The sequence below is a fragment of the Lytechinus variegatus genome, chromosome 14 (assembly GCF_018143015.1).
Source record: "Lytechinus variegatus isolate NC3 chromosome 14, Lvar_3.0, whole genome shotgun sequence".
NCBI classification, from domain to species: Eukaryota; Metazoa; Echinodermata; class Echinoidea; order Temnopleuroida; family Toxopneustidae; genus Lytechinus; species Lytechinus variegatus.
In genome coordinates this window covers 5148957-5174290 of record NC_054753.1, presented here as the reverse complement: position 1 = coordinate 5174290, position 25334 = coordinate 5148957, and the positions used below count along the sequence as shown (strand labels likewise).

The window sequence follows — 25334 nt, the reverse complement described above, 5'->3', positions numbered from 1 at the left end:
GACCCCCGGGATATCCAGTTTCAATAGTTTACGAAAGTAAAACCATAACGGTTTTCGTTGTAAAATGATGATAATTATACGGTATTTTACGATTCCAAACATCATCAAAATATAGTTTAACAATTTTCTTTTAAATCTTAGATACTGAAACTTACTATTTGACAAATTCTATGCATAAATTAGAGATAGAATTTATCAAAATGTTAATAGGGGTCTGAAAACAACAAATACGAGTCCATTTATGGATGGCCTGACGTGGTAGAATCTTTATCAAATAAATTATTTTACTATTTCAAAATGAATGGTTTTGTGGAGTATTACCAACAGTTTTTGTAGATTCTTTGTATTACAATGATCATAGAATGCATTATCCAACTTGTTTTTTTATGTAATTTCAACATCTTTGATTGATTACGTAAGATTATAATTTTCTCATTTCTAGGCACTTTTGCATGTCATAGTCTACCCACGTGATGCCACTACGTCATTAAGAAAGAAGTTGTGACAGGTTCGGAGATGTCATAAATATTTAGTGAGGTTGTTGTACCCGATCTTGGTAAAGAGGGCTTCGTGAAACGGTTAGCGGACAAGTAGCTCACTATCTCCGATTTAGTCAAGAAGTTAGACTTATGACGGTGTTGAGAAACGGGCCCCTGGCTCCACCCACTCTTATCTGGATTTAAGACTGGAAGCAAGACTATTCAGTATCAGAATTTGGCAAAAATCCCCGAATAACTCTGAACAAAATGGCGAAAATAGCGCTTTACATCCTCCTACTGATCATCTTATCTGCTAGTCTGTTTGAGTGCTCCCTGAATCCCTATAAAACTTTATCAGTTTCGAAGTCAGCTTCTCAGACGGAGATTAAACGTGCTTACAAGAAGCTCGCCCGTGAATGGTAACTATTGTTTGCACTGATTGTCGTTTTATTATTGCCCCACGTATTAAATATCGTGTGAGTGAGCTTGTGAGCCGCGTTCGTGTACCGTGTAGGATGCAATGCCAATGTCTCGGGTCGGCTGTCCGGACACTTTATCTTTTTGAAGCCTTCTTTTTTGTCTTTGGATTACACTAAAAATATGAATTCAATACTTGAAAAAATGGACAGAATACTTCATTCGGTGAAAGATGAAATATTGATCCATTCAACTCGGCTACGCCTCGTTGAATTGAATGGATCATCTTTCACCTCGAAGTATTCTGTCCATTCAACCATTGCACTCTTAAACATTCATTACACTTGTTCACTGCTACCATCCTGCCTGTGGGGAATCTTCAGGTAGGACTATGGTATGCCAATGTTGTACAGAGCACACACTTTAAAAAAATAATTAAAATATCACTTTTGTGACCAAAATTACTAATTTCCATACAGTTGCAATTTATTTTTACATTAGTAACTTGGGAATAATTTTTGTATTCACTAGAGTGCTCAAAAACTTGAATTTTGGGCATATTTTTGTGTACGCCCTCTATTGGTGGAAAGTAATAATAATAGTAATATGGCCAGAAATTTTTCATTTTTTGATCTCTGTTTTTGATTAAGAAAAAAATTATTTAAAGTGTCAAATTTAAATAAGAGCCAAATTGTATAAATAATAGATGGAATGGAAACTGTCAGTGTAAAAAAATCAGGCATTTGCCCCAAACAAAAAGAGAAAATAAGCCAAACATTGCCACCCTTATTTTGCCACACATGGAGATATAACTGACAACAAGGTTATATCATAACCTTGTTCATGGAATGAGTGATTCATTATTTGTATAATGAGCAAGTCAATGTCAAGAGTCATTTGAAGTCAATGAGCATGGTGTTTTTTATCAAATGTTTTTTGGGTGAAAATTCATATTCTATGAAGCTTTTTTACAAGAAGTGTAGTTTTATTTATTTATAAAAGTTGTGTTCCTCTCTGGGTTACATTTTTAATGTATATCCCTTTATTGCTCATTGCAGGCATCCAGATAAGAGTGACCACCCTGATGCTTCGGATAGGTTCATCAAGATTCAGCAAGCTTATGAGGTAATTCAATTCAATTCATTGATATCATATTGTGCTTGTAATCAGTTGCTATTTCAGAGTTTCAGAGTTTATGTGCAACAAGATTGGTACTTGAATTCACAGAAAGTAGAACGTGTTTAAAAGCATGACTTGATTCTCTGTAAAGCAGCCTCTTTATAAGTGACAGTATCTGTAAATTGGGTAAGTGTGTTTTTTATTGGTTATAGAGATCTGTATTAATCAGACGTAGATATTTACAGCTGGGTTGGATTGTTTTCCCTAGACTGACCTTTCTGTCACTATATCCTAAAAATTGTGATTTAGCAATTTAGAAAAACCATTTCTCTTGGGCACAGCATAGCGAGTTCTGACTCTGGCCAAGTTTTAAATCCAAGGCTTTTGTGCATCAGGGGCCCGCTTGCAGGAAGAGTTGCGTTTAAACGCAAGCCAAAAAATCAATCGCAAGTCCCAAATGCGCGCTGTTGATTGGTTGAAATTCAAGTTACAAATGATTTTTAGAGTTGCGATTGATTGCAACTCTTTCTGCAACAGGCCCCAGGGGCCAGCTAAGCTCAAGTTTAGTCAGCAAGGTGGAAGTGTAGTCACTGCACGAAATAGGAAACTGGGAATCAGATGCACCTTTTCATCTTTTGACAAAGAAGGATTCCTACATTAGAAACAGTAAAATGATCTGTTTGCAGTGTAGTAATTAATGTTCAACAGAATTTAGACAAATTGTAGGTGAGTCTGACTATCGGTGATTCAAATCTCTTCAGAGTGGGACCATTGGAATGTGTTCAACTTTCATATAATATGTGAATTAGGAGAATTATGTGAAGTATGTGAATTAGGAGAATTATGTGAATTAGGAGAATTATGTGAATTAGGAGAGGTGTAATCGTAGTCAAGCTCTTGCAGAGTGTCCTCCAATGATAAGTTGTAAATTAAGATTCGAAACTGTTTAGATAATTTTTTTGTACATAGTCAAGTCAAATTACTGCATTATTATTTTTTTTCTTTTCTTTAATTATTTATATTGCAATGAATCAATTGAAATGATGATTGCTGATTGATCCATGGTACACTTGTTTCCCTCAAATTAACTGTTGCCAGTTTCAGTTTATATATTTCTTTCTTTATATTCTTAACTGATCATTGGATGTGGGAAGGAAGGCCTGTGGGCCATGGTAGTTCAGTTAACCTTTTCCAAACCCAGGCAGCCCCTTCATCTCTATTCCAGGTCCTTTGTACTATGTCACCTATGTCCTATTGTTTATGTGATTTGTATTGTATTATAATTTATGTATTTTTAATTGCCAAATAAAATAATAATAATAATAGTAGCACACAGTCTGTATTCAAACTCCCAGAACGATAGAAATTAAGAGCATGCTTTTTGACCATGTCTTCACATTTGGGACTACAGATCTTATCTGACGATGAAAAACGGAGAGAGTATGACCAATTTGGGTCCATCGATCCTAACGGCAGCCCACGCAGGCAACAGGACCCATTTGGTGATCCCTTCTTCCAGCAGCATTTTAATGGCTTTGGTGGCGGCTTTGGCTTCCAGCAATCTAGAAATGATGACCCTCGTAGAGTGACGCTTTCCAGGTTACAAGATGGTATCTTACCACAGAGCGGCAACAAACCTTACCTGATATTTGTGACTGGAAGCTTCTGCTTCAACTGCATGAATATTGAGAGGATATGGTCGGATATTGCTTCAGAAATTGAGTCATGGGGTGAGAATAAGTTTGAAGATAGTTCTACCGAATTCAAAGTGGTCCATTCATTTGTTATATACATTTTATGATTTAGACATAATGATACTTTTGTCCTAATTTTTAATGTTTATTGCAATGCAATAAAACATTGATATTCATTTCAATTTAAAAAAAATTTCAATTCCAAGATTCTGGCATGAAAGCATACATTAAAAAAAAGTATCAGTATTTAATGAGCAAAAATAGAAACAATATGTTTATGTAAAAAATGGTATTTTGGATGATCACATGTTAGAGTAGATATCAATTGATGTCCTGTATAAAATTGGTTTGATGGATTTTTATATTTTCACAAGATTTTGTGCAATATGTCGTTGGATTCACACCAAGTCTGTTCTTTTCCCAATCTAGGCGTAGGTGTGGGAACGGTCAACATTGACAGTGACCGCCGGCTGTCATCTGTCCTAGGGATTCGCCATCGTCCAGCCATTGCTGGTATCATTGATGGTCAAGTGAAGGACTATGGTCAGGGCAGTGTGACCTTGAGGGCCATGAGGGACTTTGTAGATCGATTGGTGCCAAGCAGTCTGATTCAAGAGGTAAGTCCTACAGCGTTGTTATTCGTATTCCATAGCAAAGATATATGGGCATTATTATAAATGCAACATGTGCCTTTTTGTCTCACCTGCATAGCAGATGGAGACTATAGGTGCCGCTTTTGCGACAGCAGCAGCATCAACATCAAATCTTAATCGAAGGTTAATTTTTTGAACTGACATCATAACTTAGAAAGTATAGGAGAGACCAGGGTTAGTTGGAACATGATGTAAGTTGAAACATTGTAATTTTCTTTAATGCCTGTAAAATAAATTTATGCAATACTGCCCTCAATTTATTGCTATTAATAATGCAACAGTGTTGAATTATTATTGCAATAAATCGAGGGCAGTATTGCATAAATTTATTTTACAGGCGTAAAAGAAAATTACAATGTTTCAACTTACCCCATCTTCCAACTAACCCCGGTCTCCCCTATGGGCCTAGTTCATGCAACTAGGACATAAGGTTAATCAAGTATTTGTGATAGCTCTACATCAAGTGTTAGTGATTTCTATTCTATCATGCACTGATATCAATAGAGAATATTATATAACTAGTGTTCTATTGCTGATCAGCAAATCTATTCAGCTTCTAGCTGTGATGAATTAACTAATTTTTATTTGAATTGAATTAAATTCATCTTCAAAGCATAAGTACGTGCAAGTCTAGATACATGAAAGTCTCCTAAATATCCGTGGCCTAAGTAGATGCATATGCATGTGATAGTTACAGTGCTCATCTAAGTAATTTTTTTCTGCTGGAGAGATTTATTTATTCCCAATAAATGGGCTGATTAAATCTCTTATTTGATAATCAGTGCATTATCTTTCAACAGCATATTTTGCTTATTTACAGGTCAACAATAACAACTATCGAGACTTCTTTGCCAACTTCTACAATGAGAACAAGCCCCGGGTCCTGCTGTATTCCCAGAAACGAGACATCCCCATCATCTTCAAGGTCGGCGCATTGGCATTCAGCGAGTACCAGACGTTTGGCTTTACCTCTGCCAAGTATTCCAACACGAATGAGGTTCTGAAGCATGTCGGCATGCAGCACAAGGCAGGAACGGTCCTGGTGTTTAAAGAGAATATAGAAGAGAATGTGGATATGGTTGAGGTAAGTTATAATATAAGGTTGCATATTATGTACCAAATGAATTTTGTGTCATATATTAGCAGCATTTTTGCTTATCATCTTATATCTTCCGATCCTCTATATGGAAATTCCATAAAATGATCAACCTTTATTCCTACCCCCATTTTTCAAAAGTCTTACTTCACTCAATATTAAACTGGCCAAGTCATGGTCATTTGACAGCATTGCAGACTGTCAAAAGAACCAAAAATCAGAGACAGAAAAACTCATGAAGGTCCAAAATATAGGGGGTCGGACTTACATATTTTATGGAATTGCCCTATACTCTAAATAATTGGATGCAGTCAGCATTTATAGAAACTTTGTCATTCAAGCTCACTTCTGTGTACACTCATGTACCATACATAAAGCTGTAAAAGCTTTAGTATTGATCTTTGTTTTACCAGGATGTAGTGTAAGTCTTGACCAAGGTAAGATTAGGGATTAGTGCCATGATTTCACTTATTGTTCTGAGAACAATGAATTTCCTGCTCCCTTATTCCCCCCTATACTTGACTGATACTGAAAGTGTATTATATTTTGTCAAGTACTTGGCCTTTTTTTCATAAGCACACCTCTTTTATCTTAGAAACAAGTCAGACTTGCAGTGATAATAACTATCCAAATCCAAGTGACACTGAATTTCACCCAAATAAATATGCATGCACGGCTTCAAGAAAATTCCTCTTTATCAACAGGATTGGTGATTTTTCCAGTTATGGAGCAATTAATTATTACCACCTCAATTTTTTAGCATGCACATGTAAAAAGATCAGTTGAAGACAGGATACACTATACTGGTCTAATTATTGTAAATAAGTTATTGTTTTAGTGTCTGGTATATTTATCATTGTCTTTTATTCATTTCAATTACATGTATTATAGAATAGAAATGGTTTATTTGAACAAAAAAATCATTCGCGGCCCAAAGGCCGAATTACAGATTTTCAGACAAATACAAAAATATACATAAAAATTACAACATAATGAAAAGCGGGAATTAGAAACACAATCAAAAGTAAGTGAAAAAAAATAGTAAATAAATAAAACAATATCATAAAAAATTATACAATGTATAAATGCATTCATCAGTAATACATGTACCATTTTCCTTTAATTCTGTACATATTGTTATATTTTTATGAAGTGCTCAAGGAGTTTCCCGTCAGGTTGTCTAGAGATATTCTCAAAATATAAGAATTGGCATTAAAATGGTATGTTGATGCAGGGAAAATGAAATTAGAAATTGAATAGTTGTGATATGTGATTTTCTTTTTCTTTCCAGGAGAGACATATGACTGTGGAATCACTGCATCATTTACTCAACTACAACAAGTATCTCTCCTTTCCCAGGCTCTCTTCTCAAACTATCTTTGAAGAAATGTGTCCTGAGTCCCCCTCGTTAGTAGGAAGAAAGTAAGTACAAGGGTTGAATCATGAAGCTGTTTATAATTATGATCCAATGACACATGTGACACTTGTGTGCTAATTAGATTCTTGGCCATTTATATTTCTATCTTTGCAGATAAGAATTTATGTTGTTAACAAGCATTTTGATAAAAAGTTAATTTCTTATCACAATTCGGTTATTGAAAATTCATATTTATATATGATTGTAGATATATGATTTTCGTAAACTTTTTTTCTAATGGTTTTTAGGAGTACTTTAGCATCATTTTGGAAGGTTTAGTCTAGTATAATACAAGTAATGTGGGCCCTGCATTTCATCATTACCCTCCTCTGCTCTGAAATACCTAGCACCTGGCTAAAAGCATTGGTCCCATGTTAAAGTCTTTGGTATCATTCAGCTAGGGATTGAATTCAAGACTTCCCATCCAAGAGGCGGTTGGACAACCAACTGGCACATATGTAATAAACGATGCATTATCCAGGATCCGATGTTGACCAAATTGATGGAGCGTTGTGGCCCAGTGGATCAGTCCTCTGACTTTGAAAAAGAGGGTCATGGGTCTGAATCCCAGCCATGGCGTAATTTCCTTCAGCAAGAAATTTATCCACATGGTGCTGCACTCGACCCAGGTGAGGTGAATGGGTACCCGGCAGGATTAATTCCTAGAATGCATGAACGCTGAAAGGCAGCTTGAGCTAAAGGCGGGGTAATAATATTAATAAGTAACAACGTGCCTTGGAATTGATAATTTCTAGATAGATGGGGCTATATACATGTAAATGCCTACTTGTTATAATGATAATAATATAGATATATTAACCCAGGGTAGCCACTTCAGTCTCGAAAAGTGTTCTACCAGCGGGCCCTGCTATTATTATTACCCCAGCTTTAGCTGAGCTACCTAGGCGCTCAAGCATTCAAGGAATTTCTTCCTACATCCTACTATTATTTCTTCCTATTATTATTATAATTACATTTCAATTTCAGGTGAGATTATGCATCATCCAGATCACCAAGGCCACTCCGGAGCACGAGCCATTCCGAGCTTCTTTCAGAAACATGGTGATGACTACGCCATCGTGGCCACACCAAGCCAAGGTGACATACATGCTGCTTGAAAGACAGGAGCAGGTAGCAATGGCTATGGAAGGCTTAGAAGTCGAAGTTCAACATGCGGTTCCTGTAAGTGTGTGTATATTGTGCTGCAGATTCCGAGTTGCAAGCATCTTCTAGTACAGAAATTGAAGAGCATAAATTAAATTCAAAGCACTTGTGTCTTTCAAAGATCATGCAAGTTCTACTGAAATGATACAAAGATTTAAGAAATGCCCCTCTCTGGGTGTTCATACTGAAATCAAATTTCTGAGGTTCTGTGTAGATTGTATAATCATTCTAAAGAGAAATTACAATTGACATTACAATTATTATATAAATAGATAATTTTTCCTTATGTTTAACTGTTCCTTGTCTCCTTGCCTATCAGAAACCAAAGAATTATTCTATGGTACTTAACATGTTCATGTTTTAGGCAGCTTGTTATTGGTCTGTGCAGCGTCTTTTAGTAGGATGCCTATATACAGGCGCTTTGCATATTCTTTTCATAGTGGTATTTCCACATTTTGTATTACTCTGCCTAGATGATGAAATGTAAGGATTGGTAATGAAAAGCCGCTTGCATGATTCATGCAAGAAAGTTGTGGCTCGGACGGTTACACTTCGTAATTCCGAAACACGTAAATTGCCTATACCTCGATGTTCGTTAATCTGAAAACGTAAAAGGGTTCATTAATACGAACATTTGTGGCGTTATTCCGAAGGTTCGATAATCCGAAAGCGAAATAACATTCTTTTTTTCGAAGTTTCGTTAGTCCGAAAACGTAATAAGGTTCGTTAATCATTACGTTTTCGGACTAACGAACCTTCAGAATTACGAACCTCATTTCGTGTTTGGAATTACGAACCTCACTTTGTTTTCGGACTAACGAACATTCGAAATTACGAACCTCATTTCGTTTTTTGACTCACGAACCTTCGGAATGACGAACCTTCAGAAATACGAACCTTTGGAATATCCGGACCTTCAGAATAACGAAGCTTCGGAATTACGAATGTATGCGCGCCCGGACATTAAAAAGTGAATTCTCTCTGTTTTGAAATCGCTTCTAGGTTGCGGTCGTTTGGAGACAGCGAGGGAACCAGGTCCGGCTGGCCTGGCTGCCCGATGGCTGGGAGGGCCAAGATATCACCATGGAACGAAGAGGGATCAAGGAATTCCTGTACGGACTCAATGATGGAACTTCCAAGTTTACCCATAAAGTGATCCTGCCACAGTTCAATGATGAAAACGCACCAGTAAGTAAAGGCTGTGAGGAGTAATGGTAGATTACTTTTGTCTCCTCTTTGGTCTCTTCTCACATCACCTGTGCCCTGTTACATGAAAGATAATATTATGAAAACTTTCATAGAATGCCTTGTTTTGATTAATTATTGAGCATTATTATTCTGTTAGTTAATAATAATAATAATAATATAGGATATTTATATTGCGCACATTTCCACCTTGTTAGGTGCTCAAGGCGCTCCTATATTACCCGGCGTTCATAGCGCACACAGTTACCATTGGATTGGCTACCATTATGCAATGTGACCTTGACTGGACAAAGACTTTTCATGAAGGTTCCATCTGGACTATATTCTTGTTGAGAATAAAAATAATAATAATAGTAATAGCCAATTTTTATAAAGCGCTTTTCCCAGAATGGCCCAAAGCGCGTTACAGCATATTATTACCCTGGTCATTGGATTCATTTTAATCAAGCACGAAAAGTGCACAATTTCCACTCCCTGGGGAGCATTCCTTGCATTCATCGCAGCCTCTTTATTGCACTGGCAAAATCAAACATACAATATCTTTCGCATCTTACCGGGTAACCATCTAGCACCTTGGTGGAGAGTGGCAAAGTGTGGATTAACGCCTTGCCAAAGGACGCTAGATCGCGGTGGGATTCGAACACACGACCCTCTGTTTACAAGGCGAGAGTCAGAACCACTGCACCACGGCTCTTCCAATGGATTTTTTTGTTTGGAATCTTTTTTTCTCTCTGTTTCATGATATCCCCTATTCAACTGTCATTTTCATGACAAAGGTCTAAAATAGAAGGGAAAGAGGTATCTGTGAAATAGCTCCCAGAGTAATTATTCAGTACATAAAATGATGTTCAGTATATGAAGTGTGCTTCTAAATCATAGTTTTATTCCATATTTTCTACTCCTGCAGGCATGGCCAATACAGAAGTTCAGGGAATTAATGCAAAAGATGGCAGACATGTTTAACTCAGCCTACAACTTCTTATTCCGATCATCATGGTAAGATAACTCTAAAGTTATGATTATTAAAATTATACTTTTAATGAGTTGGTAGCGAATCGGCATGCAAGTTGAATTATCCGACTCATCATCACCAGCGTAATTCCCCTAATTTACCTCCCTCCTCGTCACTTTGTCGTTCTAGAGCTAGAAACTTCACCATCATTCTCTTCATCTTCAAAATGATCAATTTTAAAATCCAAATCTAGATAAACTTGTGGGTTTTCTTTCATTTCATGATCGAAGTATTCAGTGACAGTGTGCAGAAAACGTACCCTCGCAACAGGTTTTGCATGCAAGTGGAGCTTGACGTGAGAGAGCCAATCACGTCTCTCGTACACTCATGCACGTCTTCAAATTCGAGTCAATTCAAAGACCGATGTGAGGCATATTTCGGAGAGGCATTTTCCACCTTATGTATTATTTTCATTATTTTTGAATGACCAAATATTAATCTCCACATCATTACCTTTCCACTGATATACCATAAGGCCATATTCATAATCAATATAAGACTTTAACAACTCCACGCCTTCCTTTGTTTTATTGTTTGTGTGTATAAAGAGTTTAATAAGCCAATGCAACCAGAAGAAGAAATTTCTTTCAAATAGTTTCTTAATACAAGGAAAGGCCAGTGTGTCGGGGAGCCATGTAGTGGTTCTGACTCTTGCCTTGTAAACAGAGGGTCGTGTGTTCGAATCCCACCGCGGTCTGGCATCCTTTGGCAAAGCATTAATCCACACTTTGCCACTCTTGACCCTGGTGCTGAATGGGATGTGAAAGTCATTGTAGCTTGTCCAGTACTGTGTACCCCTCACTGGGGACTGACTGGATACTCCCCAGGGAGTGGAGGATGTGCATGCATTGTTTGCGGGAATCTGATGACTGGGGTAATAATATATCTGTGAAGCATTTAGACCCATTGTTCCGATGTATTAAGCTTTATATAAAAGCAGAATATTATATTATCATTACCAGATGAATTAAGTTAATGATGTAATGCATTGATCATATTTTGCTTTGTGTGGCTGGACCAATTTTTATGACCGTTGTAATAAGTTTTAAGCCAACCAAAATCTTGGTAAATATGGTCAACTTGCATATGGAAGATTTTGGACACATAAACATTGAGCTTTATGGGAAAATGAATTGATTTTTTTTTAATTCTGTTTTTATAACAAATTGAAATAAATCACAAAATTCACAAATGATTATTAGGTGATTGCAAATCACATAAACACAAGTTAGTTACACGAAAAAGACAAAATAACAACCATAATTACAAAAAAAAACCTACCCACTTATCCTCACCCACCCCCCAAAAAAAGGATGCTCACATGTGGCAAAGTGGTGACTTAATATCAGTGTTATCTAAACAAAGAGGTGATTTGGTAAATAAAGTAGACAAAACAAAATATACAAGCTATGATTATGAAGTGGTTTCCAAACAACTATTCATAGGATTAAAAAACACAACTGGTTATCCAAGACAATTATGGAGGTTTTTAAACGAACGATTGTGATATAATTTTGTTTTTACCACGCAGGGAAAACAGTAGTCTTCTGATGATCATCATGTTTGTCTACATGGGCTGCTTTGTCTTAGCATTGCTTGGTCTCTTTGGTGGAGGAGGGTAAGCTACTGTTACCATGGCGATAAAAATTCATGATTTTGGCGTTCTTGACATTGATGGAGTTATTATAATGTAATGTATTCTCTGTATCTAAAACAATACTCTCACTAGTGACTACCTGGTGATTTATAAATATATCCTATGCCTACATGTACCAGGGATGGCATCTCAAAGCTCTTTCAGAGCTGCCAAGTGGTACTGATTTTCTGTATTTAGTACTGAAAATAGAGAAAAATACTGATGGTTTCATGCAAAATACTGATTTTGTTTCAGTTTATGTGTTGTCCTGTGGTATTCCTGTGAAAACGCTAATTTCCTCACCAAAATACTGATTTTCAGCCTTGAAAATACTGAAATGTTCTTGTTCAGGTTGGCAGCTCTGCTCTGTGTATCTTGTGAATAAGGTGCTATAGAAATATATACTTTTAAAATTATTATTGTATGAGGACAGTTTGGTGAAAAGAATGGAATTCTCATCAACCTTGATTTTAACCATTCTCTCAAATTGAAAATAACCCATGTACAAATTGTCATCTTGTTCAATTAAAGTTTTTATGATATTTACCCATTTTATTATCATAATGATATGTAATTTGCTTTTGGACTTATGTTTCTTAGTGTATTCTAATGTTTGTACGCATGTAACCATGTCTTTATGTGTAAACTCATCTATGCCGCAATTACGTTTTTTCTGCCAATGAATTAGTTATCTAAGAAGAGGAGGGGGAGGGAGGAAGGATGATAATTTTCAGTGAAGGGGTAGGACAGATTAGGACAATGGCAGTGGGGAGATATTAAAGCCCGAAGAAGAAGAGAAGAAGGAGAATTGAGATAGGAGGGCAGGAGAATTAGAAAGACCGGTGCTTTATTCTTCATCATCTTGATGCACCTTAGTCAGGAAGAAGAAAGAATTTGATGGAGAGCAGAGAGAATTTGTGTGAATCATGGATTACAGGAGGAGGGGGGGGGGGGGTTACCAATCATCATCACCACAGAGCTACCAAGTCTCACGCATTATGCGTGAGACTCAAGCATTTTGGACTCTTGTTCATCCCCTCAAATCTGTGTCTCACGCAACTATCACAGCCTATCCCCATATACAGTGTACACAATGTCTGTGATCTCACTCAGATTCACAGAAAATCTCATGCATAGCTGGTCTTTGAACATGGCATCTCTGTCACCATCATCAATGCAAAGTGTTACATCTGGTTTTGTCCGCGTGAATATTGGTGGTCCAATTCAACCCAAACTCACAGCAAAAACTCCTTCCAAATATCCTCTCATTATTAATTACAACAAGGCAGTAAAGCTTATTTCCATCCTTTATGTTCATACAGCTTTAAGAAATACATGTAGGGTAAAATAGAAAAATATATATATTTCAATGACATTGCATTGTCCATCATAATTGTATATTTCAGAAAAGAAGCAAATGAAGCAAGCCAAGAATATGATTCTAACCAATCACAAGATCAAACACGGCATTCAAGAGGTGAACGAACTCAGCCCAGAGCTAGTAGGTGAGTAGAGTAGTTTTCATTATTCTGTAGTGTTCTACTTGTGACATCATTTGGGGCTTGCATGTTTTGCTTAGCAAAATATGGCAAATAAATCTTCTCTTACTACTACTCCTTCGGGGCTCTGTTGCATAAGTTACTATTATGGTAACTTTGCCGTCCAATAGTAACTTCCCTGAAATCCTTGATTCTGATTGGCTGATTAGCATCATTACCATGGGAGTAACAATTGGATGGCAAAGTTACTATAAGAGTTTAACTATAATAGTAACTTTTATGCAACTAGGCCATGAAATGCCAATTTCTTGTTAGATTTTTTGAAATCTTCATTTTCTCACCAATGTCTCTTTAGTAGCGCATTGATCACTTTCAGTTATTCAGTTTTGTGAAAGAAATGTTATAAGAGCATTTTTTTTGGATGTTCAAAGGCATTTGAACTAATGCTGAAAACATTCTTGCAGGAAATATACACAACATTTTGGAAACTAAGAGATATGCACAGTTATCAATAAAATGATGCATGAAAGATTAAATTCCTTGTAAGAAAATATTTTGAGCTGACATCTGTATTCTTTGTAATACAGGGCCCTTAAGAATGATGAAAGATATTTAATGAAAACATTTTTGATGTTCAAAAACACTTGGCAAAATTGTTTTGCCTATTTTCTCGCTCATCTAGGCCACATGAAACTTAAAGGACAAGTCCACCACAGGAAATGTTGATTTGATTTAATAGAGAAAACTTAAACTAGCATAACGCTGAAAATTTCATCAAAATCGGATGTAAAATAAGAGAGTTAGGACAGTTTCGCTTATTTAAAAAAAAGCACTGTTTTTTGCACAACTCAGTGACATGCAAATGAGACAGTCAATGATGTCCCTCTTTCACTTTTTCTTTTGTTTTTTATTGTTTGAATTATACAATATTTCATTTTTTTTACAAGTTTGACGATATGGACCAACTTGATTGATCCATATATTATTAAACAATGCTGATTCCATATGTTAAGGGAGGAATTATTGTTGTTTCACTTGACAATGAGGAGAAAATTAGAATATTTCATATTTCCTGTAATAAAATACAAAAGAAATAGTGAGTGGATGATGTCATCAGTCTCCTCATTTGCATACCAACCAGTATGTGTATATAACTTTTTTGTGAAATAAAGCGAAATTTTAAAATGTCATAACTCTATTTATTTTACATCCGATTTTGATGAAATTTCAAGTGTTATGTTTTGTTGGATTTTTCTTGTTTTCTTCAAATAAGATTTTTGTTGGGCTGGACTTGTCCTTTAATGATTGCTTGTACTCTCCGTTAGTATGATTGATGGTGCTATCTGGGTATTTTTCAGAATGTTTATATCCAACAAGTCCTGTTTTATCAAACAGTTTTCATAGTAGCAGTGCTTCTCAGCCAATTGAATTCAAGTTGTCAGATCTGACCACTTATCAACTAACAAATGTTGGATCAAATGCTCCCCAGTAATAACAAGCAACTCTACAATCAGTCCCTACCCCTAAGGTTTGTGTTATGGAGACACAGTATTGTGGGTCTCATAATCATATGGACAATATAATTATCTCCTTTTTTTTTCTTTTTGTCATTTGAAGGAGTATTGTCCTAAAAGAGCTTAGCCGACACGAGTACAGTAACCTTATAGAAAGCCAGAAGAAATCCTGGCATCTTCTCTTACTGGTCAACGAGTCTTCAAGAGAGTCGCTCTGCCAACAGCTTTCCAAAGAACTTGGAAATTATCCATTACGGTATGTCACCTTTTATAACTACAAAGTTCTATCAAATCTATTTGTACAGTAGTTGATAAAAGCTAAATTACAATTGCTTATTGCTTATTTCTCAGCAATTACACAATTTCTTCCAGAATCCTTTGGCACATATTTTTTTATTCATGTAAATAGACACTTGGGTGGTCATTATATTGAATTATGTAAAAAGTCATTTTGAGATCGTTACCACAACTGGAATTTATCTTTAATGTGTTGGAAGCCGTTATTCGTGTTGGTGGCAGTACTAACACTAGCCACTACATCCTGGCTGGATTGGGTTAAAATACTCTCTTCAATTACAATTATAATTACATAAATGAAGAAATGTTCAATTACAATTCATTTCCAATTTCAATTCAAGAGCACGGATTCTGCCCATTACACTCTTGATGCTGAAGCAGTTGACATGTCAAAGGTCGTGAAATTTAGTCATAAATTATCAAGTTTATTGTAAAGTAATTGAATGTAATTAAAAAATAATTGACAGGAATTTAAGTCAATTACTTTTTTTTTCAATTGAAATCACAATTGCTTTCCCTCTCAAAGATTCAAATCAAGTGCAATTACAATTACTTAACAAGTGTAATTAATTACGTAATTGATAAATTATCTCGTAATTGAGCCCAACCCTGCACCTTGGTGATGAAGCTGAATTTGGATTACCCTCCCTGTCTATGACACCTGATTCATATCACATTATTGATATCTCAACACCTAGTGAGATTTGTCCAAGGACCAATATAATTCACATTATTGATGTTAAAAAAATTGCCCCAACATCAGCTCCAAAATGCCAACACCAACGTTTTTAATGATTATTTACATTTACAAAGCACTTAATAATATATTGTGTTTCCAGGTGCTTTACATTGCAGTTATCAGGCAAGTGTCGGGATTGACCTCTAAAACATTTGTGGCAGTTCATACAGAGAGCTGCTTTTATTGTCTGAATGTTGTTTTACATTTGGTGATGATCTCTCTTCCCTTACATTAACTCTAGCCCCCAGGCATTTGGGTAGACCATAATTTCAAGTTCAGTGTAGGTAATGGTGTTTTTGATCTGAAGAGAATGAAAACATCACTATAAAATTAACTTTTACAGCAAAGATGAGAACAGATCAAAGGAACTTTACAAATTTTGTGGACTAGAAGGACTAGGTATATATGGTCTCAAGGAATAATTTTATTTGTTTTCCGATTTTGGTGAAATTTTCGGCATTTTGCACAGTGAATTCTACTCTATTTAGCAAGCTATATATACTTTCAGCCTGGATCATCCCTTTAATCCAGTCAGAACAAAACATTTAGGACTTGTGTATGATTATCTGTGTTGTCATTACAGAGCCAATATTCAATTTCACTCGATACGGGTGTTCATTTTCTAAATCTCTCTTCTATTTTTCTTTTTTTTCATCCAGCTTGCCATTAGAGTTTGTGCAAATCGACAAGCATAGGGGTTGGTACCGTTCCTTAGTCCCAGGAAAGGAAGTCGGAACTGTTCTTGCCATCCGCCCTTCCAAGAAACATTACTGCATTTTCAACCCCACCTCTTCTGCGAGGTCCTCTTTGATAGAGACTCCACCCTCCGGAATCGTCATCGTCCTGGCGATAGCGGGGAAATGGATACAGACTTTATAGGTTTTAATGATAGCGACGATGATGGTGCGGCGAGGAATGGAGTGGAGGTGAATATCTTTTACGGGTTTTCGCTTTGGTTGGATCGATTACAGGACGGGGAGCTGCAGAAGGTCGAGGTACCAGAGTGGCCAGAAATGGAGTGAATTCTGTTTCTTTTATACTTCTTCACGAATAGAAAAATGTGTGTGCAATGGAAACGATCAGCATCCTATGTGCATATATAGTTTTGAAAAAGAAATATATGTATATTGAAGAATGAAATATTGTATCATCAGGGAGTATTTCATGATACTAATAGTCTGATGTTTCACTGACTATTTTGCTCTGATCCAATCAGATGCATGGATTTCAGAAGCTTATAACAAATAGTCAGTGAAAGTCACTCAATATATGTTTCATGAAATTCTACCCAGAGCTTTGGGTGCTATGGGTCTTACCAAACTTCATGTATGCTGAATTGTGATAACATCACACAGCTGTGTAATTTTTGTTTTTTGTCTTCTTGAAGTCCTTGTTCCTTGTAGCAGAAAACGGTACATTGTGTTGACCACAATATTTGGGGATTGGTATTTGGAAAGGATACTGGATTTCAGAGGTATTTGAGATTCTGTGCATGTTATCTTAAGAAAAAGGATGTACACGTAGGTGTTTATAAAATACCTATTGGAAATGCTGCAGGATGTCTTTATATTGGTTACAAAGTTATTTTTTTTAATAGTTTACCTATTTGTTTAGGTTAGGGTTTTCTTTGGGTGTTGTGATTCATCTTTTCTTCATTGAATTAAAGGACAAGTCCACCCAAACAAAAAGTTGATTTGAATAAAAAGAGAAAAATCCAACAAGCATAACACTGAAAATTTCATCAAATTCGGATGTAAAATAAGAAATTATGACATTTTAAAGTTTTGCTTAATTTCACAAAACAGTTATATGCACATCCTGGTCTGTATGCAAATGAGGAGACTGATGACATCATCCACTCACTATTTATTTTATATTTTATTATACGAAATATTCTAATTTTCTCATTGTCAAATGATACGATTAATTCTTCCCTGAACATGTGGAATTAGCATTGTTTAATATTATATGGTTCAGTCAAGTTGGTCCTTATTGTCAAATCTATAAAAAATGAAATAATGAATAATGCAAACAATAAAAAAGCAAAAGAAATAGTGAGTGATGGACATCATCGACTGACTCACCTAGTTGTGCATATCACTGTTTTGTGAGAAATAAGCGAAACTTTAAAATGTCATAACTTTTATTTTACATCCAATTTTGATAAAAATTTTCAGCACTATGCTAGTTTGATTTTTCTCTATTTATTCAAGTCAGCATTTTCCTGGGGTGGACTTGACCTTTAAGTAACCATAGGTATTTTTTAATTTTTCCTTTTTGTAATAGAGAGTGAAGTGAAAGTGAAATAAAATTTTGCAAAATATGAAACGAAAACTCAAAAAATGGCGATCAATTTGGTCCACTTCAGTAGGTTGTACAAATTTCGCTATTCACTGTACACTGACTGAGACATAACTGGTTGTCTGTTGTATAACTACTTTTTTCATGAGTAGCAGCATAGATAATTCATTATATGCATGAATACAATTGTTCTTTAAGCACAGCTTGACATTTTGGTATGAGAATAAATTGTGACTGCCTATATGTGTTTTATTATAGCAGGGGGGTGTTTCACAAAGATTTAAGTATGACTTAGAGTCGCACTTAAATACCGAGTTGCGTACGGTATGAAAGGCTTGACCGCATTGGTCAGATCGTGTGTCATGAGGACGCGCACTATTGCGTATCTATCAATAAGATCGCGCGTTGCATATCATGTACGCGTCGGCATTTAAGTGCGACTTAAGTCATACTTAAATCTTTGTGAAACACCCCCCAGATCAATTATTTAGTCATTTTACTACCCACTGCAAAACCACATTATATATTGCGATTCAGTTGAGAATTTTTAAAATAAAAATCTATGAAAAATGAACTTTTATTTAAAAATACAAGAGGAATATTGAGTGTGTGACATTATCAGTTCACTCCTTTACATACTGCCCTTGCAAACTTAAAAAAAATGAATATTTTACATTGAATTTTGATTAAATCAATGTATTACTTTTTTTATTCCAATCAACTTTGCTATAAAAAGATATAATGATGACTTCTGCTGACAAAAAAAATTACAAAGGCAAGTTTTTAAATTGAAATATGTACATCAAGTGAAATTGGGTATTGGGGGAAATAAAGTATTTAAAACATATTGGAGTAAAAAAGAATATATATATATGTTGCTTCATTATCAATTTTCGCACACTTGTACCTTCAGCGGCCAATTTCTAAGGGGGCATATTATGCAGCCACCCACAGCCCCCAAAATACCCAAGAGGGTTTTTAAGGTTGAAAACTTGATAATCAAAATAGTTTCTATACATTCATCTGTGTTCAAACCTAAGGAATGTGTAATTGCAGCTCTCACCCTGTGCCTTATTATGCATTCAGTCTTCAACATTAGAAGCTCAAAGCAATTGTCGCAAGGAAAATGATTATGTCATGGCACGATTAGTCATTGCAATGTGTTCACATGATTAATGTACATGTCTCTACAACCACAGCCTTGGACCCAGCTGAAAACACATGACGGATTTTATCTCATTCAATCAGATGTTTTTCTGTCCAAAACAATCAGGGTGCTACATAACTTTTTAGAAGCACTTTCCCAGTCGGGCAAGTAAATTTTCAAATAGTTGGAATATACTTGCCCAAAAATCTTTTTCACTTGCCACTTAAAAATCATTGGAAATTTGTTTTACCTCTTCAAAAGAAAGTTTTTCAGTTTTACCAACCATTGAACTTTTTCTCTCTTTTTTACATGAACAGATCTACCTTCCATGACCAAAATTAGGGTCAATATCATATATCAACCGTAATTTCTGTAATTCTACTGTGAGAATTTTGCTTGCCCTATTCGGGCAAGTAGTTTTGGTCCTTATTTCAAAGCACTTGTCCGACTCTAACTTTATTTGCCCCGGGCAATCGGACAAGTGCTTATGCAGCACCCTGACAATATTAGCGTTTCTGATATAACATTGAGATGTTGGGAGTAGATGTGGTCCACACTTTTGTATTGATTGTCAGAACTTTACGTATGGCTCCAGTTTACACTTTAAATTATCCTCTCTTTTATACCAGTGTATCAAAGTCACTTTTATAGCATTAGTTCAAGTCATAAACTACTCAAATAGTCACTAGTCTCTCACCCATAATGCACCATTTTGATCATGCAGTATTGTGATATATGCTCATTAATATCCTTTTCTAAAAGTCCACTACACTTGAACATTCATACCATATTTTGACCAGGAACAAAAGGATTATGGCATGCTTTCTACCATTTCTCTTTTTTCCTAGAGAGATCAAATGGTTTATTTTTCTTTTCTGAGTTTGTGATATTATCAATATGTACTTAGGATATACATGTACCCAAGACATTCTTTCGCATTCTTTTAGGACTCTTCCTCTTTTATATAGCTTTTTATGCAATTATTGATTTTAGAGAGGTTCTGCAAGATCAGCTGCAATGTTGCAGGGCACTCTGAAAATGACAAATAAAAGAAATCGCTATCTCCTTTATCTGTTTTGATGCTAATGCTTGGCAAGGTTGCCATTGACACGATTTTGTGAAGAATTTTGACAGTTTGATTGGTTATCTCTAGAAAGATAAAAATAACTTGCTAATTAGCCAAAGAATGTAATCTACTGCCTTTTCAAGTAATGTTCTTGGAAAACCCATGGAAACACATAAGTGAGCATGTCAACGCTCTGACCATTTTCTTGACAGAACATGACTAATCGTGTATCTTTTAAGACCTTCTATTACATAACAAAGGAAATTAGAACCATTTGTCGATAGGATGTTCTAATAGATATATGTATAGGGTGTCCCAATATCTTTTGAGCAGGTTTGCGGTGGAGTATTATAATGGGTGTTTCACAAAGCTTTTAAGGTCATGCTTGCATAGTCTTGCTCAACTATTCAGCTCTAGGTCAATGAAACACCACAGGGATATCTTGTTCTGTAGTTCTATCCTATTTCAAGTTTTGGAAATATCGCCGCCGCCCCCCCCCCCCCCCCCCCCCCCGCAAAAAAAGTCCCTGTCACTAGATTCAATTGATTGCTGAAATGTATGAAGTTCTGATGTGGAGGATATGTAAATATTTATCTTCTATTTTATATATAACCATTTTCCTAACATAGCACGGGCTGACAATTTAAGGATATAATCCTTGTCTCTGGCTTTTTGAGAATTAGTCACTGAAGGTACACTCAAAAGGCCAAAGAGAAAAGTAAAAAAAGAAATGTTGGAAAAGTCTAGTTTTTACAAAAAATTATCAGATAAAAATGAAACATCAGCCACTACACCTTTGGTAGAATGGAACGTTATATGTAGAATTCATGTTACTGAACCTTGACAAAAACTTTAGAGGACTTAAAGGATAACTCTTGTTATCACATTATTTGGGTGCTGTGTTCTTTGTCTTGTCATTTTGAGGTTTGGATTTTGACAGATTTGAGCTAATGTCCCTGCCCTAGTTTGTGAGTGACTAAGCGTATTAGTCAGATTTGATCATCTAGTCAGTTGTGTTTCCCCCCTTGTAATTGTAAGGTGTAAAGTGTTTGCCACTTGAGGTCACTCTGCTCTTTATTAAAGGGTCACTTCTTGAAATGCTTCAAAACTTTGAAGGAAAAAAATGTAAAATTTAACAAGCAATAGAGTGGAAATTTTATCAAAAACTGATAAAAGATAAGGATTTTTTTTTAGATTTAGGCTTCATATTATTTTGTAAAGACAGTTGTATGCATGTCACCATGAATATGCAATCTGCATGTAACTATGTCATTTCCCCCATTCCCTCTTTTTATTATCCTATTATAATGAAATCTCGTAGTTGTTTATTTCATGCATGAGTGCAAAATATCTGGCATTTATTGACAATCTGAATGTCATTGAGGGGTTGTCAAAACCTGTACACATGGACGTCATACCTCAAATTTGAGGACAGGTCACAAAAAGCTGCATGCTATTGCTATCCAACCTCATCTAAAAGCAGTCTCATGATACCTTAAGAGAAGTATTTAAGGCTGACGAATGTTGCCACTTATTTCCAGACTCCGACATAGAGCTTCTTCTTAGCTTTAAAACATTTTAGATTTTGGGATACACGTTTTTCAAAGTCCAACAGCAAAGTAAGATGTTCTGTAACGTGTGTTTGTAACAGATGTGGACGTTCATCACTAAATCAGCATCAAAGATTAGATTGACCTACATGTATCAATCAACAATGAATTTTTACGACCAGATGCATGGGAGGGGAAGATTTGACGACTCGCTAGAGTATCTCTGTTTTATCACAAAACTGTTTGAACAAAGTTTGGTGACTAATCGAGAACAGGGAGCCCACTGTCATTACAATTACTGTGGGATTCTTCTTGTTCTACATGAGAACTCTGAAATCTTATACGTTTCTATGGTATGCAATTTAGTTGCATCTTTGATATGCATGGTATCATTTGTTGACTTTGAAATAGAGTATAATACATTGTATGCTACAATTATAGTTATGGTCATAACTTCTAGTACTAGCTTGAAATGGTATATGATTTTGACTTTTAGAATAACGGTATATCATGCACATTGTGTATAAATGAAGGCTTTAAGTGCAAGGATAGACCTTTTGATGTTTTAGTTAGTTAGCATCTCATTTTCGCCAAAGTTTCACATGATTTAAAATTCATCACCTATAATTACAGAAGGTCAGCAAATATCTACTAACCAATATTATTGGATTCATATATGTTTATGTTAGATAATTTGGATCATTGGTAGATTTGTGTATTTTTTCAATCACAGTTTCATGTGCAATACACGGTGGATTTATGATGACTCTGCCATTTTGCTGTAGGCTCAAATTTTGTGCCATTTCTTTTCTTCACAAGAAGGCATAAATATATTTAAGTTTCTATTCAGATATATATGTAGGAATTGTTTGATATGTGTAGACTGTAGAGAAGAATCTTAGTTCATATATGTTTGTTTAGTTTCTGTTAGTATATTAGAATATGAAGCACTTACTGGTGCTGTTTTTCAGTAGATTTATTAAGTGAAATTAACGATTAAACATTTGATGGTACGTTTTTCATTGATGACTTGTTAATTGTCTGTCTTTCAAAATCATTTGAATCCCTGGAAATTGAGAAGGGTACATGTATATGTGTGAGTTTTGGATTTATTTAATTTTCTCAATTTTTCCATTTTAACAAATGCAATTTGATTTTGAAATAAATGTACTCTATATTTTGTTTCTATTCTGCGATGCATATTTTGCCATGTTATGGCAAAATGTTATTCTTTTCAATGTGATATTCTTTTCTTATAATAATAATAATATATAGCATTTATGAGGCGCCGATCTATCTAGTTGCCTATTCAGTAGCGCACTATATATATATCCCTGGCTGTAGCTCCAGCTGCTAAAGGCCCTTGGTGCATTCAAGGAATTAATCCTGCCGGGTACCCATTTACCTCACCTGGGTCGAGTGCAGCAGTGTGGATAAATTTCTTGCTGAAGGAAAACACGCCATGGTTAGGATTCGAACCCATGACCCTCTGTTTGAAAGGCGAGAGTCAGAACCACTAGACCACGATGCGCCCACACTAGACCATTATAGTTGTGCTTTTTTTTTTTTTTTCACCTGTACCAAGTTTTCATACTTTGACTATTTCTCTTCCTTCCTTACAATGTTAATCCCTCATCCTATATGTTCATACAATTTATGATTAATTTTATGGCCAAACGACCATGAATGTATTGTTTCTGGTTTTCAAGTTATTTAATGAAAAATATTCATTTGTCTTGAAAGTAGCTACAGTTTACTCATAGATTGACTTTGTACAATTGAAGGTAATCAATTTTTCAGTCTAAAATATGCAAAGTATTGGTTTTTTTTTTTCATCTTCTCAGTCAAAGATATTTCACTAGAACAAATTTCACCTGCTGTTAGGTGAATTAAATATGGCTATACCTTTTATTGGAAAAACAGCAATAACATAGATGAAAATATCAAATTCAAATATGAATGCAATGAGTGTTGTTTTGATTATGTATGTTCTGTGTATTCATTTATGTGGGTACTAAACAGTAGTATTTGTGCATGCATTCTATTTTGCGTACAAAATGCATGAAAACCATTGTAAGAAAATATCACCTTTTTAATTTCTGAGTATATCACTGAAAAGGAATGAGTATGTGTTACAATTCAGATCAACAATGAAATTAGAGTTTATATAAACCAATAAGCCCAATTCTGATAGTAGATTTAAACTTAAACTTAGGTTCAAGTTGTAGTTTAAGTATGGGAAGCCAAAAGTGTCAACATTTTCATGAAGTTGTATGTTTCTTATGTTTACTGTGCTCTTTCCTGATTCATGGTGAAGACAATCATCTATTAATACTTCCTAGACAATTATGATGATTTGAGAGCCAAATGAGCTGAAGTATGATATCTCTACTGTTAGTGATTTTTGTAACAATTGGCTATCCAATACTTAAACCACAACTTTAAACCTGCTATCAGAATACGGCCATAGTGTGAAAGGGAAATAATAAACTATCTCACTTTTTTGCATTATGAAGATATTTCTGTGGACTCTATACATGATATAGAACATTTGCAACTTGCAAAATATCTTTGTTTCCAGAAAAGTATTTAAAGCTTATATTTGTAATAATGATAATACCACAAAGGATTGAATATGAAATATATGAAGCATTGTGTGACATGTATCATGTGTTTGACAAGGGGGTTGTGTCTAAGGACGTTCTATCTTAATCTTGGGGAGTTTATATGAAGGCTAATTTTTATCTTTTAATATCATGTACTGTTTATTCTTGTAATTGTCTTCACTTGTTTATTGGCAAGAGCTATTTTTTTTTCATAAGTTGAGATTGCTTTCAAGAAAACATGTCTATTTATGTGACAGTCTCACTTACTTGTCTTGGCAATATGCATCAGGAGTAGATATTATCAAGGTTTCACTTATCACAATGTTTATTTTATCCACTCATTTTCTTTTTTAATGTTTCAGTGAATATTGTTTTGTTGTGGAATAGTATAGTAATATGGTATTTGAGGAAATCCTGTTATTGCATTTGCATCCTTCTTGGTGAAATACCCTTTTTTCGTTATTTCTATATTTATTATGTGCATTTGTTTGTAAATATGTGGTGCAAAGAATATTGATGATAACATATCTATATAAATGCAAGGAATTGGTAGTTGATGCACAATAAATGTGAATTGATCCATTGTTTATATTTACTCTTGCCTATCGACGTGAGTCTTTTCAGTCAGTATGTTTATGTTTTTCTTTAGGGCAGTAGAAGTGTGGTAGTAAAGAATAAGAGAAGTAATAGAAGTATTAGTGTCGGATGTGGTGGTAGTAGTA

The 25334-nt window shown here is 35.2% G+C and overlaps 1 protein-coding gene across 1 annotated transcript; it reads left to right on the top strand.

The window, feature by feature from the left end:
• The first annotated feature begins 670 nt into the window (after positions 1-670).
• On the top strand, positions 671-17670 carry LOC121428008 (dnaJ homolog subfamily C member 16-like). Its single transcript, XM_041624582.1, is given in 14 exon segments — positions 671-898; positions 1955-2021; positions 3427-3745; positions 4139-4326; positions 5183-5446; positions 6750-6880; positions 7868-8057; positions 9042-9227; positions 10153-10241; positions 11789-11875; positions 13300-13398; positions 15010-15162; positions 16602-16747; positions 16750-17670. Coding segments are annotated over 14 exon segments (2286 nt in total). The 5' UTR covers positions 671-746; the 3' UTR covers positions 16965-17670.
• The last annotated feature ends 7664 nt before the right edge of the window (positions 17671-25334 follow it).